The following is a 16,147-nucleotide window of genomic DNA, read 5'->3' as shown; positions in this document are numbered from 1 at the left end:
CCCAAATATGCAAATTTCTCAAATGAAATCCAAAATACTTTTCAAGTTCAGTCATGATTTCTGTTTTTTCTCATTTTTTTCTTTGTTACATTTTTGCTATGAGTTTATGTACCATTTTGACGTTTTGATATCTTGTCTTCCGGGTTACGATCTTCACCTTGTTTCAACTCTCATTTATCTCCCGGTTCCTTCTATTTGCCCTTGTGGAATCAAATTTTGTATTTAATGTAAAGCTTGAAAGTTGTGTGCTGTGTGCTGACAACTTAACACAGTATGGCTGCCATGATGGCGTGGATCACATGACCTGTGTGTCGTATGCCTAACAACAGCCATAGCAAATGTAACAAAATGTTACAGTCCATGAGAAAAAATACAAAATGGTGAAATATGAGAACAAAATTAAAACATAATAATGCTGTGGAACATTATTCACCTTAATAAAAAGGATAAGTGTCTGTGTTTCCTTCCAGTTACTATGTCTGTGACAATTCCAATAGATGGCATATCACAAACATTAACATTGGTTTTATGAATGCCCATCCAAATAGCATATAACAGAGACATATGAATTGCATGGTACATTGCAAACGTTAATGCTGAGGTCCACGATAATTACTTAGATTTCAACCCATCATAGCTAGTAAAATTATAAATGTACAAATTTGCAAAACAAAACAAATGCTGCGTTTTGGCGTTCACAGAGACATGGTTGGAGCCCAGTGTACCTGACTGCGCAGTCACACCAGACGGGTTCACAGTTTATCGGGGAGACAGAACGAAGGACTCAGGCAAGTCAAGGGGAGGGGGTGTGTGCTTTATGGTTAACTCTTCGTGGGCTACGGATGTGTGTGTCTTAAAAACACACTGCTCACCGGTTCTTGAGCTGCTGACCATTAAAGTTAGACCCTTTTACCTCCCGAGGGAGTTCAGTTCAGTTCTCCTTTCAGTTGTTTACATCCCCCCACAAGCTGATAAAGCTTCGGCTATGGATGAACTGTATGATGTTATCAGTGGACTAGAGAACGCTAACTCAGAAGCAGCATTTATTGTGTTGGGAGACTTTAACAGAGCAAACATGAAGAAAGTTCTCCCTAGATACTATCAGCACATCTCTCCCCCCACAAGAGGTGATCAAACACTGGATCATTGTTACACCTTATTCAAGGACTCCTACAAATCTCTCCCTCGACCAGCTTTTGGAAAAGCAGACCATTGCTGTATATTGCTGCTGCCTGCATATTAACAAAGACTTAAACAGGAAAAACCGGTTTACAGGAACATCTACAAATGGGACAGTGAAGCTGAGGGGGTCTTACAGGACTGCTTTGAAACAACTGATTGAGAGATGTTTGAGGATGCAGCTGATGGCAACATCAATGAATTCACAGACTCTGTCACAGGATATATCAGCAAGTGCATTGACGATGTTGTCACTAAAACCACCGTTTGCATATATCCTAACCAGAAACCCTGGGTAAATAGGGAGATCCGGGCTAAGCTCAAGGCGCGGACCTCTGCCTTTGGCTCAGGGGACTCTGATGCATACAAAGCAGCCAGATACGACCTCCGGAGGTCCATCAAGAAGGCCAAACGGGACTACAGGGACAAAGTGGAATCAAGCTACCACAGCTCTGACACCAAGCGCCTGTGGAATGGACTGTGCTGCATCACTGACTACAAAAAGAAAAACACAGTCAGTGTTCAGCCCACTGCATGTCTTGCAGATGAGCTCAACACTTTCTATGCTCGTTTTGATGCAGCCAACAAAGAACAGGTGCTATATCCTCAAGGGGGCAGTGAGTCTGTCACTCTGATCCTTGAAACGTCTGATGTGAGAAGGTCCTTCAAAAAGGTCAATCCTCGCAAAGCTCCGGGACCAGATGGCATCCCAGGCCGTGCCCTCAGGGCATGTGCTGACCAGCTAGCAGGTGTGTTCACCAACATCTTCAATCTCTCCCTGAGGCAGTCAGTGATCCCCACTTCCTTCAAGGCATCCACCATCATTCCTGTCCCAAAGAAACCGGTGGTCTCCTGTCTGAATGACTATCGCCCGGTTGCACTGACATCGGTCATTATGAAGTGCTTCGAGCAACTGGTCAAAGGTTACATCTGCTCCTCCCTCCCCGACACGCTGGATCCTCTCCAATTTGCTTACAGAGCAAACAGATCGACAGAGGATGCCGTTGCGCTAACAATAAACATTGCCCTGACCCACCTGGAAAGAGGAAATACATATGTAAGAATGCTGTTCATAGATTACAGCTCGGCATTCAACACCATCATCCCCTCAAAACTCGTCTTGAAGCTTGACAACCTTGGGTTGGGGACGACCGTCAAGAGATGGATTTTCTCTTTCCTCACAAACAGGCCCCAGGTGGTGAGAGTCGGCAAACACACATCCTCACCACTCATTTTAAACACAGGAGCGCCGCAGGGCTGTGTGCTTAGCCCCCTCTTGTATTCCTTGTTCACCCATGACTGTGTTGCAAAACACGGCACAAACACCATCATCAAGTTTGCAGATGACACAACCATCATAGGCCTTATCACTGATAACGCTGATAACGATGAGACAGCCTACAGAGAGGAGGTGCTGGCATTGAGTAATTGGTGCCTAGATAACAACTTGTCTCTTAACGTCAGCAAAACCAAGGAGATGATTGTGGACTATCGAAAACAACAAGGCAGAGAACACCAGGCCATCTACATCAACGGCATAGAAGTTGAAAGGGTTAACAGCTTCAAGTTCCTCGGAGTAAACATCACCAAGGATCTCTCGTGGACCCTTCACATAGACACTGTGGTCAAGAAAGCTCGCCAGCGGCTCTACTTCCTGAGGAGGCTGAGGAAGTTTGGCATGAATGCCAACATCACCTCAAACTTTTACAGGAGTGTGGTCGAGAGTCTGCTAACGGGCTGCATTACCGTCTGGTATGGGAGCTGCTCTGCCAGCAGCCGGAAATCACTACAGAGAGTGGTGAAGGCAGCAGAGCACATCACGGGCAAAAGTCTTCCTGCCATTGAAGACATTTACCTCCATCGGTGCTTGCGTAAGACAAGCAGCATCATAAAGGACCACAGCCATCCAGCACGCCAGCTGTTCTCCTTGTTACCGTCTGGCAGACGATACAGGAGTCTGGCTGCTCGGACTACAAGACTTAAGAACAGCTTTTACCACCAGGCCATTCGACTCCTCAACAGCAACACCTGAACACTTACACACACTTACATTACATCTACATTACACTACATCTACATTGCACTACTCACACACAAACTGTACCTGCACACACTCAGAATACTGACTGGAACATGCATCTGCACTTTATGGAATATGCATCTGCACTTATAAAACATCATCTGTGCAATAACTGTCATTTGTACTTGCTGCTCATTCAACTCATATTGCTCTATAACTTCTTTTAAAACATACACATTTTATTTTATATGACTTGTTTATTTTTAACCTGTAATCTTTTTTTTAAGCTTTATTGGATTAGGCTGAGTGACTTGTTTTTCTCGTCATACACATTTCATTGTATGTTGACCCTGTGTTAACCTATATATGACAAATAAACCTAAACCTAAACCTAAATTAAAATTGAGATATTAAGGACTGGCTGATGCTGGAGTCCTGGCCCAATCCTAACAACTCCATGCAAGTGCTCATGAAACAAGACTAATTAGTAGCTGAGTAAAAATGAATAAAAATGAAAGTTCAGAATGAATAAAAGGCAAAGGTTGAAAGGGCACTTTCATTATGGTCTATCATTACACAAAGATCTTTGATAAAAATCTTTTGCTATTTTTTTTAATTCAACTCTTTCCTGTCCATGTGGATCATAAAAGGGCACAGCAGTAGCAAGACTATCTATACTTACAATGGATAAATTCATAATTGTCAGTAAAATATATGACAAAACTGAAAAGATGGGAGGATGAGATGAGATAAGATGAAAATTGACAAGATTTTGCAGTGTTCATTTGTATCAGGGATAACTGTAGGATTACTCTAGAGATATTAGTAAGAACTCTAACAACAACAATAATGTCAGTGTATTAAAAACAGAAATTGAGATAGTGGAGGAATTTACTGATGCCACAGTCAGTTTAACAGAAATGTTTAAGTACGTGATGTAGGCAGTGTAACTTCAATATTGTTTATGGCCTCTCTGTCATAAACAATATTAAATAAAAAAGGGCTAACCCCCTCATCATGGGATAAGTAATGTAATCTCACTTAAATTTCTAGAGGGTGTCCCAAAATTCACGCAAGATTTGAATTTGGCGCCATTTGCGCGGTAAAGTGTTGCCAATGAAAAAAAAAGACAGCATGACAGCTCACAGTTCAGGGTTATTAAAAATGGAGCGCTACACGAAAGAACAACGCGTTGTTGAGAAACAAATGCATCCACAACGTGTCACTGTTTGGTGCGGATTCTGGGCTGGAGGCATCATCGGACCATTCTTCTTCAACAATGCGTCTGGTCAGGCAATAACAGTTAATGATGCTCGCTATCGTGACATGATAATCCAGCTTTTTGTGCCTAAATTGCAAGATATGGATGTGGATGACATGTGGTTTCAACAAGACGGTGCCACATGCCATACAGCCCTAGAAACAATTCAATTACTGCATGAGTCATTTCCTGGTCGTGTAATTTCCCGTTTTGGTGATCAGAATTGGCCGCTCAGATCATGCGATTTAACGCCGTTGGGACTTTTTTCTTTGGGGTTTTTTGAAGTCTAAGGTATATGCCATCAAGCCCACGACCACCCATGCCTTGAAGGAGGAAGTTGTATCAACGAAATTCAGCCACATTTATGCGAAACGGTCATGGAAAATTTCGACAAAAGAGTGCATATGTGCCAGCAAAGCCGTGGAGGCCATTTACCCGACATGCTATTCCATACATAACCCTATACTGTATACTTTATGAATCAATTAAAAAATTACAATTTTTAATTAAAAACCTGTGTTCTCTATCAAAATTACTTCTTGTGTGAATTTTGGGACACCCTTTTAGTACTGCCCCTGGGATGTGGCAAACCAAAGCCTGTCTTAGAATCTTTAGGTATACAGTAAGACAAAAACCCTGGACAGGATAACAGTTTCATCACAGACTTCTTGATGTGAATATTTTTTTCCTATTATTAGATTGGGTTGTCTCTTTGAAAAATAGACGTTTTATGTTATATTATCTGTTTGAAAATGTTATGTGATTGTGTAGTCTTGCTACTGATGATGTCCTCAAGCCTTTATTCATTACGTAATCTCCAGGATGATTACAATAGTATTTTATTTCATGGGTAACAAACATACATGTTATTTTTCTTGAATTCTGTTTTCCTTCCTTTAACATCTGCCTGTTATTTTTTTAACCTTTTATTCCACTGATGGATAATGCCATTTTTACAGTTATTTTTATGATCTCAATCAGATTGATCTGTCTCTGTACTCTTTTGTTACTTTGTTTATTAACAAGCAATCCATTCAACCTACAGGAAAAATAAAATTATCTTGCATTCAGCAGGTCAATCTCAGTCTCTTATCCATCTATATTGATTTCCAATAAAAAATAAACACAGACAAAATATTCTAAGCTCTTCGTGTGCCTGGAATATTTACTCCATACACTGCAGAGACAGATTGCTTGATTGAAAGAATTTAATAAATTTAATAAATTGCTACAACAGGACGGAAAACATTTTAACTAATTTTAAAAGTGCTCTTGTTGAACTTCAGTTCAAAAACTACACCATGACTGTAATCCAATCCATTCTGTTCTTAATTGACAATAAAAGTTTATCTTAAGACTCAGATCAACATGATAATATTATTGTATACCAGTAACAGCGCACTGCACGATAACGTGCAGTGAATACACTTGACTTGAGCATTCGTAGTTTTCATTCTCTTTCTCTGTGCGTTTAGCATTCGTTGGCTCAGAGGTTGATGTGCTTGCTGCTTCCTGAGCAGCTCTAATTTTCTCCACCCTTCTTCTCTTCTTTCGTTGCCATCTTTTTGCATTAAAACTGAATAAGTCAGTGTTTGTGTTGCAATTACTTAGTACATTTTCTTTAAAAGTTTTCAATTTGCCTCAAGAATGATTTAAGATATGAAGAGGTAGAGGAAGTGATGGCGAAGGTGGTAGGCATGAGAACGGCGCCTGCCCTGCTGCCCGCTGCCGAGAGTTGATTTTACAATAAAATATAATAACAATAAAAAAAGGAATAAACTTGGATGTCAATCATCACCCGAAAAGCGGAAAGTAGATGTCACGTAGTAGCTGTGTACCAAATTTCAGGTCAATTGGTGAAACGGTTTACGAGCTACAGGTGATTTAAAATCCTGGACAGACAAACGAACAGCCACAGTAGCGTATTATATATAAGGGATACAAATGTTAAATTATCTTCCCCATGTACATTTTTTAGTTACTTTCTCAGTATTGCAGATTATTTGAATCAGCACTCCAGTACTATTTACCCTTTCATTCACCCATTTTCTAAAACTGTACCTTCAACTGAGGGGCAACAAACAAGCTACCCTGACAAATCCAACACCAATTACACAAACATTTAAAAAGTCACTGAAAAAGGCCAGTTCAAAACTGCTGATCTACCAGACAAAAGATTGTGGAAAGTAACAAAAGGAAAAACAAATGAACATAGATAGGAGACATAAAACTTCATATACAGATGCATGTGATAATGATTGAACCAGGGTCTAAATGCTGTGAGGTCTGAGGTACTACTTTCTGCCAGCATGCAGCCCACTTCAGCTACATTCTTTGCTAGGATTTGTTGGTAGTATAAACTCGTTCACACAAAAGATCCATCCATCTATCCATTTTTTTAATCCACTTATCCAGGTTAAGTCACGGAGGAACTGGAGGCTATCCCAGCAAGCATTAGGCACAACTGAGAAACAATCCCTGGACAGGGCACCAGTTCATCGCAGGGTGAATGTACACACACAGTAAGGACAGTTTACCATCACCTAAACAACATGTCTTTGAACTGTTGGAGAAATGTGAGTGCCAGGAGAACATGCAAACTCCACACATTTGGGACATGAACCCCAGTCTCCTTACTGTGCACCATTACCACTATGCTACCATGCCATCCCACACAAACATTTTTCTTTAAAAACTTTCTTAAAATTAAGCAAAATTGTATGATCTTGCCTAATTATTCTAACTTGAATTCAAAAAAATTTTAGAAATTCTAGGAGACAACATTGTTTCTCAGATTTCACAACATCCATTAAAAATTTTTCAACAAATGGATAGCAGGACTCAGTGAGGACATGTTTGCATCTGATTACATTAAAAAGAGGTTCTCCAGAAAGCCTGAACATTAAGGGTATCTCCCGGGACAATTGATTCTTTTATCTGATGCTGCTAAAATAAGCTCCAGGGGTCAGTTTTACAAAATTTGTGCACACATACTGTAAAAAACACCAGAAATGTACCCACAAAATGCACAATGTTCCACTCAAAAGTTGGGATTTATAAAAGAAAATTTGATGGGAAACTTTCGTATATATATATATATATATATATATATATATATATATATATACGCAGTGGGTAGCGCTGCTGCCTCGCAGTTGGGAGACCTGGGGACCTGGGTTCGCTTCCCGGGTCCTCCCTGCGTGGAGTTTGCATGTTCTCCCCGTGTCTGTGTGGGTTTCCTCCGGGCGCTCTGGTTTCCTCCCACAGTCCAAAGACATGCAGGTTAGGTGGATTGGCGATTCTAAATTGGCCCTAGTGTGTGCTTGGTGTGTGGGTGTGTTTGTGTGTGTCCTGCGGTGGGTTGGCACCCTGCCCAGGATTGGTTCCCTGCCTTGTGCCCTGTGTTGGCTGGGATTGGCTCCAGCAGACCCCCGTGACCCTGTGTTCGGATTCAGCGGGTTGGAAAATGGATGGATGGATGGATATATATATATATATATATATATATATATATATATATATATTTATATATAGCAATTCTGACTCCTCCATATGCAATACTTCAGAGAAACTGGGAAATGACAATAACTTTGACAAAGCACGGAAATGAAGCCAAACCAGCTAAACGATGACTCGCCTGCATAACTCATATCACTAGGCTGTTATAAGAATGTGCTTTGACATGACAATCCTTTTAAACGTCACTAAAACGTGAGTAATATGATGTATGCACTCAGCTAGTGCCGTTTAAGAGGACCAGTTCTGCGTTTTTACACTGAAGAACTTTTTTCGTCTCCCTGACTTCACATTGGCTGCTCAGGATTAGAAATCAATGCAGTCCCTTTTGTTAATAATTGCAGTAAGCAAAAACACAAGTGTGATTCACTCCTTGCTTACAAAAAGCTGTAAATCTCATCTCATCTCGTCTATTCATAGCCTAACAGTTTGACAAAACATGGCTTGTTTGGCGCTGCTTAAAGACTATATAAATCGTCATATATGAAAGGAACAAGTTTTTAGGGATTGGCAGGATTTTTTGGTCATGTTTAAGACTGGCTTATGAGCTGATTTGAACTCTCTTGGACCTATATCCTGAATTGGGCCTTGCATTGGAAAGACAGTTGCCCAAAGTCGGGCCACACCTGTTTATGTGCAGGTTTAATAATGGTTGGCTTTATGCCAACAGATAACTACTAGGAGGGAACTAGATGTCAGGTCAGGAATATCTCAGCCAAGCTTCACCTCCAACACGCCCAATGTGCAGGGAACTATTAATCAGCTAATCAGGTGCTACATTCAGTATGGTTCTGAGTGTACAGTCCAACATAAAAAGACAATTTGCAGTAGTTGTTCAGTTATTATAATCAGGGCAATTGACTGCACTTGTATTGCAACAAAGGCACATTGCAAAAATGAAGTTGCTTTGTTAACTATATGCAGTTACATTTCATTAACGCACAACACCAAAGTGAGACTGACAAACATCGTGGCTCGGTGGACTGGGTACCCATGATTCATTTATTTTGTGGCAAAGTGGCTATAGCAGGTGACTTGCTGACGACACTGGTCTTGTATGTGATGGCTTAGTTGTTGGTAAGGTAACTGAACACTGAGTGTTTCATATGGCCTACACTATCCATTGTAGCAGTAATCATGTCATTACATGTGTCAGGTAATTGTGGCTACCTACTCAGATGCTGGCGTCTTATGCTTTTCTCACCCCAACAGCACATAGGAGAGGTGTTACAATGTCATGAATACTCTTATGTGCTCAATTGTGGAACACATCATAGGACTCCTCGAAAGGTGGTGGTATCTGGATGCATCAGGTAAGAGGGTGCACTAAAAGTCAATGAAGGCTTGTAGCATTGTAAACTGCACTACATAACGCAACACAATATAATATTTTCCGAACCCTGACCTAACTGATGTTGAGCCAGATGACCCCACTTTATACCCACCTACTACTATATATTGCACCAACATGGTTATTTCAATCAAAGTCATACGTGAAGTGTTTTACTTGATTCCTCTGCAGCTGTCCTATCGCCACATCTGTGTGCTCTGACCTAATGCTGCATAATAAGGCATATCTAATTACAGATACCATTAGCAGATCGAAATGAGAGAGCAGAGATGTGCTTTCTCCTTTTCTTGCTGCACTCAAACTGTGCCGGTGATAAGTGATCTGCTTCTTTGCCCGAGGTTATTTAATTTTTTTTCAAAAATTATTATTTCAGCCATGGTGTGGCTAGTAGAGCACAACACTTTCATGGCAGCAGCAACTTGTTGCAATTCAACATACAGTATTTGAGCTTGTTGGTGACATCTGTGCTAAGGCACCATGTAATGGTTCTTTGTGAGCCTCTACTTTAGAGCCAAGAAATTCTATCATGCTCTTTTCAAAACTTTTGCTTTTGCTTTTCTTCTCTTGTCGCCATTCTCTCATCTTACAGGTCAATCTGTTCATTATATATGTATGAGGTTGATTAGCATGGTGCACATATGTTTATTTAAGGGTGCCAACCATTAGGCATATACATGTATGTTTATTTACAATATGATTGTGATTTATAAAGGGTAAATTGCTTACAACTGTGCGTACCTCAGGTTATATAAATCAGATTTTTTTTTGTCATAAACATTTTCCTGATTTTTGTTGTATGCATATTTTCATGCTCTAATCCAGGCAAAGTTTTTTTTTTTATAAACACGACCCAAGATCAATGTGACACTAAATAGGACTAAGACATGAATGGTTGGCTTTATTGTTGTATTGATATAATTTATTTATACATAGAGGAATCTATTGGGTTACATCCAATTTGAAATAAAAAAATGATCATTACAAGACAATCTCTCTATAAAGGCATTACATATGACAAATCCATACAGTTCTACCACAAGTTTCAAAATTATTTCTTACCATTGAATCTTTTTCTTTATTAATTGTATTTTGCTTTGTTCATTCAAATCTTTTAAGTATGATGTTACAGAAATTTTTGACTATTCTCCACTTGGTATGGTAATAGATCCTTTTAATTTACAAAAAATAACTGGTGATTCAACACACTCCTACTGGCAGATGTTGATTTTGCTAAATACGTTATGTATCATCAGAGATTGATTTTTTAACTGAAATTCTATCTAAAACATATCCATGACTGCTTTCTAGATAGCTCTTAAAAACATATCAAACAATATCCTGTAGCAGTACCATTTATGTACTGTATGTATGTGAATACTGTACATATATATAATATATACACAACAGCAAGACACACCCCAAAAAGGAAATGGTTTTGCAGGTGGTGGTCTCATACAATTGCTCTCTCCTTATATTTCCTGACTGGTTCTTCTCTAGTTTTGTATTTTGCTACTGTCCTTGTCACTACTTGTAGCATGAGACAGTACCTGCAGCCAATTCTGGTTGTGCAGGAAGTCCAGCTCCTCCAGGATGGCACATCCAAACGTGAGAGATGAAAGTGGAGTTACCATTTTGTTTCAGGTAAATGCTAAGAATTTCAAGGAAATAATAGTCTCTGAAGGTAGGTTTTGGTATGGCCCTAATAAACATGGTGGTGTAAAAATTGTTCATTTATTTTAAGCACAGTATGCTGTTGACCCCTACACTTCTTCCTCTTTGCATCAAAGATTGATACATTGGAAGCATTTGACCTTGTCACGTAAGTATGGCACCTGAGCAGTACATTTGGACTGTGATTTATGTGTTATTGATTTCGGTTTTATACATTCGGGGGTGAGAGCAAGGCAATACAAGTGTTTGCTTTGTTTATCTAAATGTTTTACTGTTACGCTAATTTTATGTAAACCTAAATCACTATGTGCTAAGACAGATGTTTTAAGGTTTAGTGTTAGTCATAGACTAGGTTTTTGCATACCTCCACCTGTTGCCCATGGCTTAACAGTTCTGATTGTGCTACTCAACAAGTGTTTTGTTTGTTATTAAGGAGTATTCTCCACATAAAAAATGAATATAAGCTTGAAGGATAACAGAAGTAAACAATTTCTTCTTTAAAATGATAAGGGAAATGCACAATTGCTTACCCTAGGTCTCTGTAAAATACTTTCTAAAATAAGTTCAGCTCGTTAGCTAATGTTGAACAACTTGTTGACTTATCAAATACTACTTCAAGTACATCATTCATATTAAGTACAGGAAAATAGGCAAATGAATAGGCAACTCTGACCTTAATTCAGCAAATACACCAAAAAGCACCATGATTGCTATTATTAAAATTAATACTCCTGTACTTTTAAAACCTCATGAGCAAAGTGAAATAACAATGTTGACACTCAGAGAGCACCATAAGACAATTTTACTTTCTGAATTTAATAAATTTGAGACTGAAATAAATGGATATCCTAATAAACGAAGTACAACAAAACTCCAATATCCTTATGTCAATGAGTGGGATCAACTAGTGACACATTGCAAAGTCTCAGGAGCCATGAGATCATTATGAAGTGATACGCATCCCCAACCACCTCTTATTTATTTTATATTTTGCCTTTATAGTAAAGTCACTCACCATTTGCTTGTATAATAAGTTGAAGATCTGGGACTTCTAAGGCAGGAATATATGACTTTTATAAAATTGACTCAGACACATTACTTGCATATATGTTAAATACAATGGTTAACTTTCACAAGATCTCTGTGTTTAAAATTAATTTAGGCAAAAATATATTATTTCCATTGAGTGCCCCTGTAAGCAGGATTAATTTAGAACATTCCTTTTCACTGTCTTATATTATTTTTATACTGTATTTGGCATTATACTTATACATGGACAAGCAATTGGGAACAACAACAACTCGTAGGCTACTTAAATAACATGCTGAGGCCCACAGTGTGCAAAAGTGGCCAACTTTCTGCAGAGATATTAGCTACAGACATCCAAAAGCTCAAGACCAGCGTGTAGAGAGCTTCATAGAATGGGTTTCTATGGACAAGCAGCTCCATCCAAGCCAAGTGCAATGCAAATCGTCGAAAGCAGTGGTGTAAAGCACACTGGCTTTGGACTCTAGGGCAGTGGAGACGTGTCCTCTGGAGCGATGAATCATGCTTCTCTGTCTGACAATCCAATGGACGAGTCTGGGTTTGGCAGTTGCCAGGAGAATGGTACTTGCCTGACTGCATTATGCCATGTGTAGAGTTTGGTGGAGGGGGGATTATGGTGTGGAGTTGTTTTTCAGGGGTTGGACTTGGCCCCTTAGTTCCAGTGAAAGGAACTCTTAATGCTTCAGCATACAAAGCCATTTTGGACAATTTAAAGCTGCCAACTTTGTGGGAACAGTTTGGGGATGGCCCCTTCCTGTTCCAACATGACTGCGCACCAGTGCACAAAGCAAGATCTATAAAGAAATGGATGAGCAAGTTTGGTGTGGAGGAACTTGACTGGCCTGCACAGAGCCCTGACCTCAACACAATAGAACACCTTTGGGAAGAATTAGAGCGGAGACTGCGAGCCAGGCCTTCTTGTCCAACATTAGTGTCTGACCTCACAAATGCTCTCCTGGAAGAATGGTCAAAAATTCCCATAAACACACACCTACACCTTGTGGAAAGCCTTCCCAGAAGAGCTGAATCTGTTATAGCTGCAAAGGGTGGGCCAACTCCATATTAAAGCCTACTGTATATATATTAAGAATCTCAATACTTTTGGCAATGTAGTGTATGTCTATTCAAATTCAAGCTCTTCAGTCATCTAGAATATATACTATAAGATACTGCAAGTTGGTCTAGGAATATTAGTTTCAGGACACATCTGTAGTAATTGAGTTGTCGGCTTTTCCTGATCTTCCGTGAAACTGCTAACTGCTAGTGTTCATCTGGTCCTTGGTATAAAAAAACATAAAGGCTAATTCTGGCTTTGTAGGACTGAAGAGATGAAGAAGACCCTTTGGGTGACCTTTTTAAGGCACTTCTTAGTATTTCTCTGGTGAGGCTTTGATTCAGATTCGCTGGCATAACACCAGGTGCTGTTTGGCTGTCCCTGTCAGCACAAACAGATATGGTGCAGTAGCACAACTTTATGTTTCTATTCCAGCTGTCTCTTGACACTTAGTAGCTCAAATGTTACTGTTATCTCTGACATGAGTCTTCTTCAAGACATGAATCTTGTTCTGCATGCCTGGCTCTCCTGCATTTCAGTAATGCTGACACATTATAATACACTGCATATTCTCAACTATTTGCAGCTGAGGCAGTTAAGGAATAAGAACATAAAAAAAAGATTTTTGAGTCACTGTTAGTAAAATTGTTCAAATATCTGTTAATGTCTTTCAGTTAAAAATGCAGTGAATCATGAAAACTAAAGGCAAACTTTCAAGGATAATGAATAAAATCAATTTACCTAATCTCACAACTCTTTCAAATAAAAATCAAAATGTGACATAAAAAGTCAATTGATACTGCATTATGTTGAACTTACCGTGTTATACAAAGAACTACCACACAGATAATAGCCACCTGCACAGCCCCGATGATGGATGCAATCAAGACATAAATAAGTTTTCCAGCTCCTGGTACCACATAAAGAACATTGAACTCCTTCTTATCACATAGTGGTCCACTGAAGCCTGCCTCACACCTGCAGAGGTGGAAAAAAAGAAGTACAAAAAAGAGTCAGCCCTATTGCTTCTTAGTGAGCAAATTATACTGGTTAGAACATAATTTAAGTAGAAGCCTGCAGCTTACAAAAGAAAAGACTGAGCCACATATTCAATTATTAAAAGAAATAATTTGAAAAATGAAATGAAATTTGAAAATGGTAATGAAAAGTGAAAAAAAAAACTGTATTATAGGACGACCTCTGCTTTGCCCTTAACTAAAGGCCATCATGATTTCTGGAGTAGGGTAGCATAGTAGCAGTTAAGGGAGCGGTAAATTGTGGAATGCTTTTCTGAAATACTGGAAGAACATTTTCAATTAGAATTCTTTCAAGAAACTGAGGTTGCAGTCTATTTTTGTTTTCCAAAAGCATAAAACCTGAAGATAAACTGCTAAAACGCATTCTTTCCAAGTCAGTAAGATTCCAATTACAATGCTCTGGTGAAGTGGCAGTCCCTTTCAGTATACTAATTTGTGGGAAACAAAGTGAACAAATGGCTATAATCTAAAAAAATGATAATAATGGCATGAGCCAAGGTTAAATGACAAACAGAATGAATGAACGAATGTAGATATTTCTACAAATGATCAGTGTTTTCAGTGGCAGTCGAATTTAGCTATTAGTGAAGGTAATAAACAAGCGATCGAACTCCCACTGTTGGCCCAAATGAGTACTTTTATAATGTTCTTTTAATTAATAGCTTAATTATAAACCTGGAAAGTTCAGTTTTCTTGCAGATCTACTAAGTGGTCTCAGGAGAGTCCATTATTTACACCACCTGCAGAGAAGTCCCTTCTACCTCTCCCTAGCATCTGTCAGCAAACTAGCAGTTATGAGACTCTTCAGTGCCCCCACTGTAATTTGAAATGGTATTTAAAAGAGCATTTGAGGTATTTGGTGTACAGTGCTGGCTTTGCTTGCCTGCCAGCATACACTAGAAGCTTGAGGCCGCTAATTATTCATCTCTTACATCTCTTCAATAAAGCATTCTACGGGCCTGCATCATAAGCTCTAGTCGATAAGAGGATGAATTGTTGGCATATTCTGATCTTTATACTCTATGTGATCATTCCATGAAAAAGCCTGTCTTAACTGGGAAGTGAAGCTCAAAATGAAATTACTCTTTACAAATACTGTGAGGTATATGGGATATTATTTGTAATACAGTACACAGAGCAGATGCATCCAGTGAGACCATGCCAGACAATGCATTTCAAAAAGCTACACATGACAAGTGCACATCCATTTTATTAAAATGTTTCTAAATGTGACAGAAGATGCTAGACACACTTGATATAGCAAGGTGCTTTAATGTAATCTCTTTTTAGGACATTTTGTGGAAAAGACTGAAATAAACAGGCTTCCTGAAGTTGCCTAACGATTCCTCAGGAGTGTAAATTAAAGACGTACTTCATAATAATAACAGTTTGGAGGAAGAATTAGTTACAAATATACATTAATGGTTCTAATTTCAAAAATAACTTTTGTGTTACAATTCCAAAGACAGTCCCAGGTTTTATAGATTTCTTTTTCTTACCTGCAGTATTTAACAGCACTGCTTAGCAAAGAAATAAATTTCTGTAAGTTGCTGAATCTGACGAGCATACAGAAGAGAATTTTGAAATTGACATCTGTGGCAGTGCATCAGGCATGTTGCAGGTGTGTTGGTGAACTTTCCCAGATGGGTATTTCTGCATAGTATGCACTTGTGGGACTTCAATGGTAAAATAAAAGTCTTTATCATTTTCTACATTCTTTTAGTTTTCAGAACACACTTTAAAAATCTATCTTGCCCAAAGTATTCAATAAGGACTCTCACTAAGTTTCTAATTTTTCTTCTGACTTGAAGCAGGGGTACCCCCAAATCAAATCAATACTCGGCACCTAATGCCAAATCAATCCTCTCTGTTTCTGGATGGCTACTCTTCTATGCAATATTACTATGCATCCCCTGTAGAATTACTGTTATTTAGAATGATCAAAAGTCACTCATGGCTCATTATCCTTTTGTATGATTCAAATTCAGTATTTTTTGTGATCTGGTCATCA

At 39.0% G+C, this 16,147-nt stretch overlaps 1 protein-coding gene across 3 annotated transcripts in view; it reads right to left on the bottom strand.

The window, feature by feature from the left end:
• tmeff2a (transmembrane protein with EGF-like and two follistatin-like domains 2a) overlaps positions 1–16,147 on the bottom strand; it is a 748,263-nt gene that overhangs the window by 42,647 nt on the left and 689,469 nt on the right. For 2 of the 3 annotated variants that reach the window (XM_051930530.1, XM_028807628.2), the window contains exon 9: positions 13,919–14,077. In XM_051930530.1, coding sequence (XP_051786490.1) covers positions 13,919–14,077 — 159 coding nt within the window. Of the gene's footprint in view, positions 1–13,914; positions 14,078–16,147 lie in introns of those variants that run through there. The other variant, XM_051930531.1, reaches the window with a different exon arrangement.

The sequence above is a fragment of the Erpetoichthys calabaricus genome, chromosome 8, assembly GCF_900747795.2.
Source record: "Erpetoichthys calabaricus chromosome 8, fErpCal1.3, whole genome shotgun sequence".
NCBI classification, from domain to species: domain Eukaryota; kingdom Metazoa; phylum Chordata; class Cladistia; order Polypteriformes; family Polypteridae; genus Erpetoichthys; species Erpetoichthys calabaricus.
Note: the sequence above shows the minus strand (reverse complement) of the source record. Positions and strands in the feature narration are given on the sequence as shown.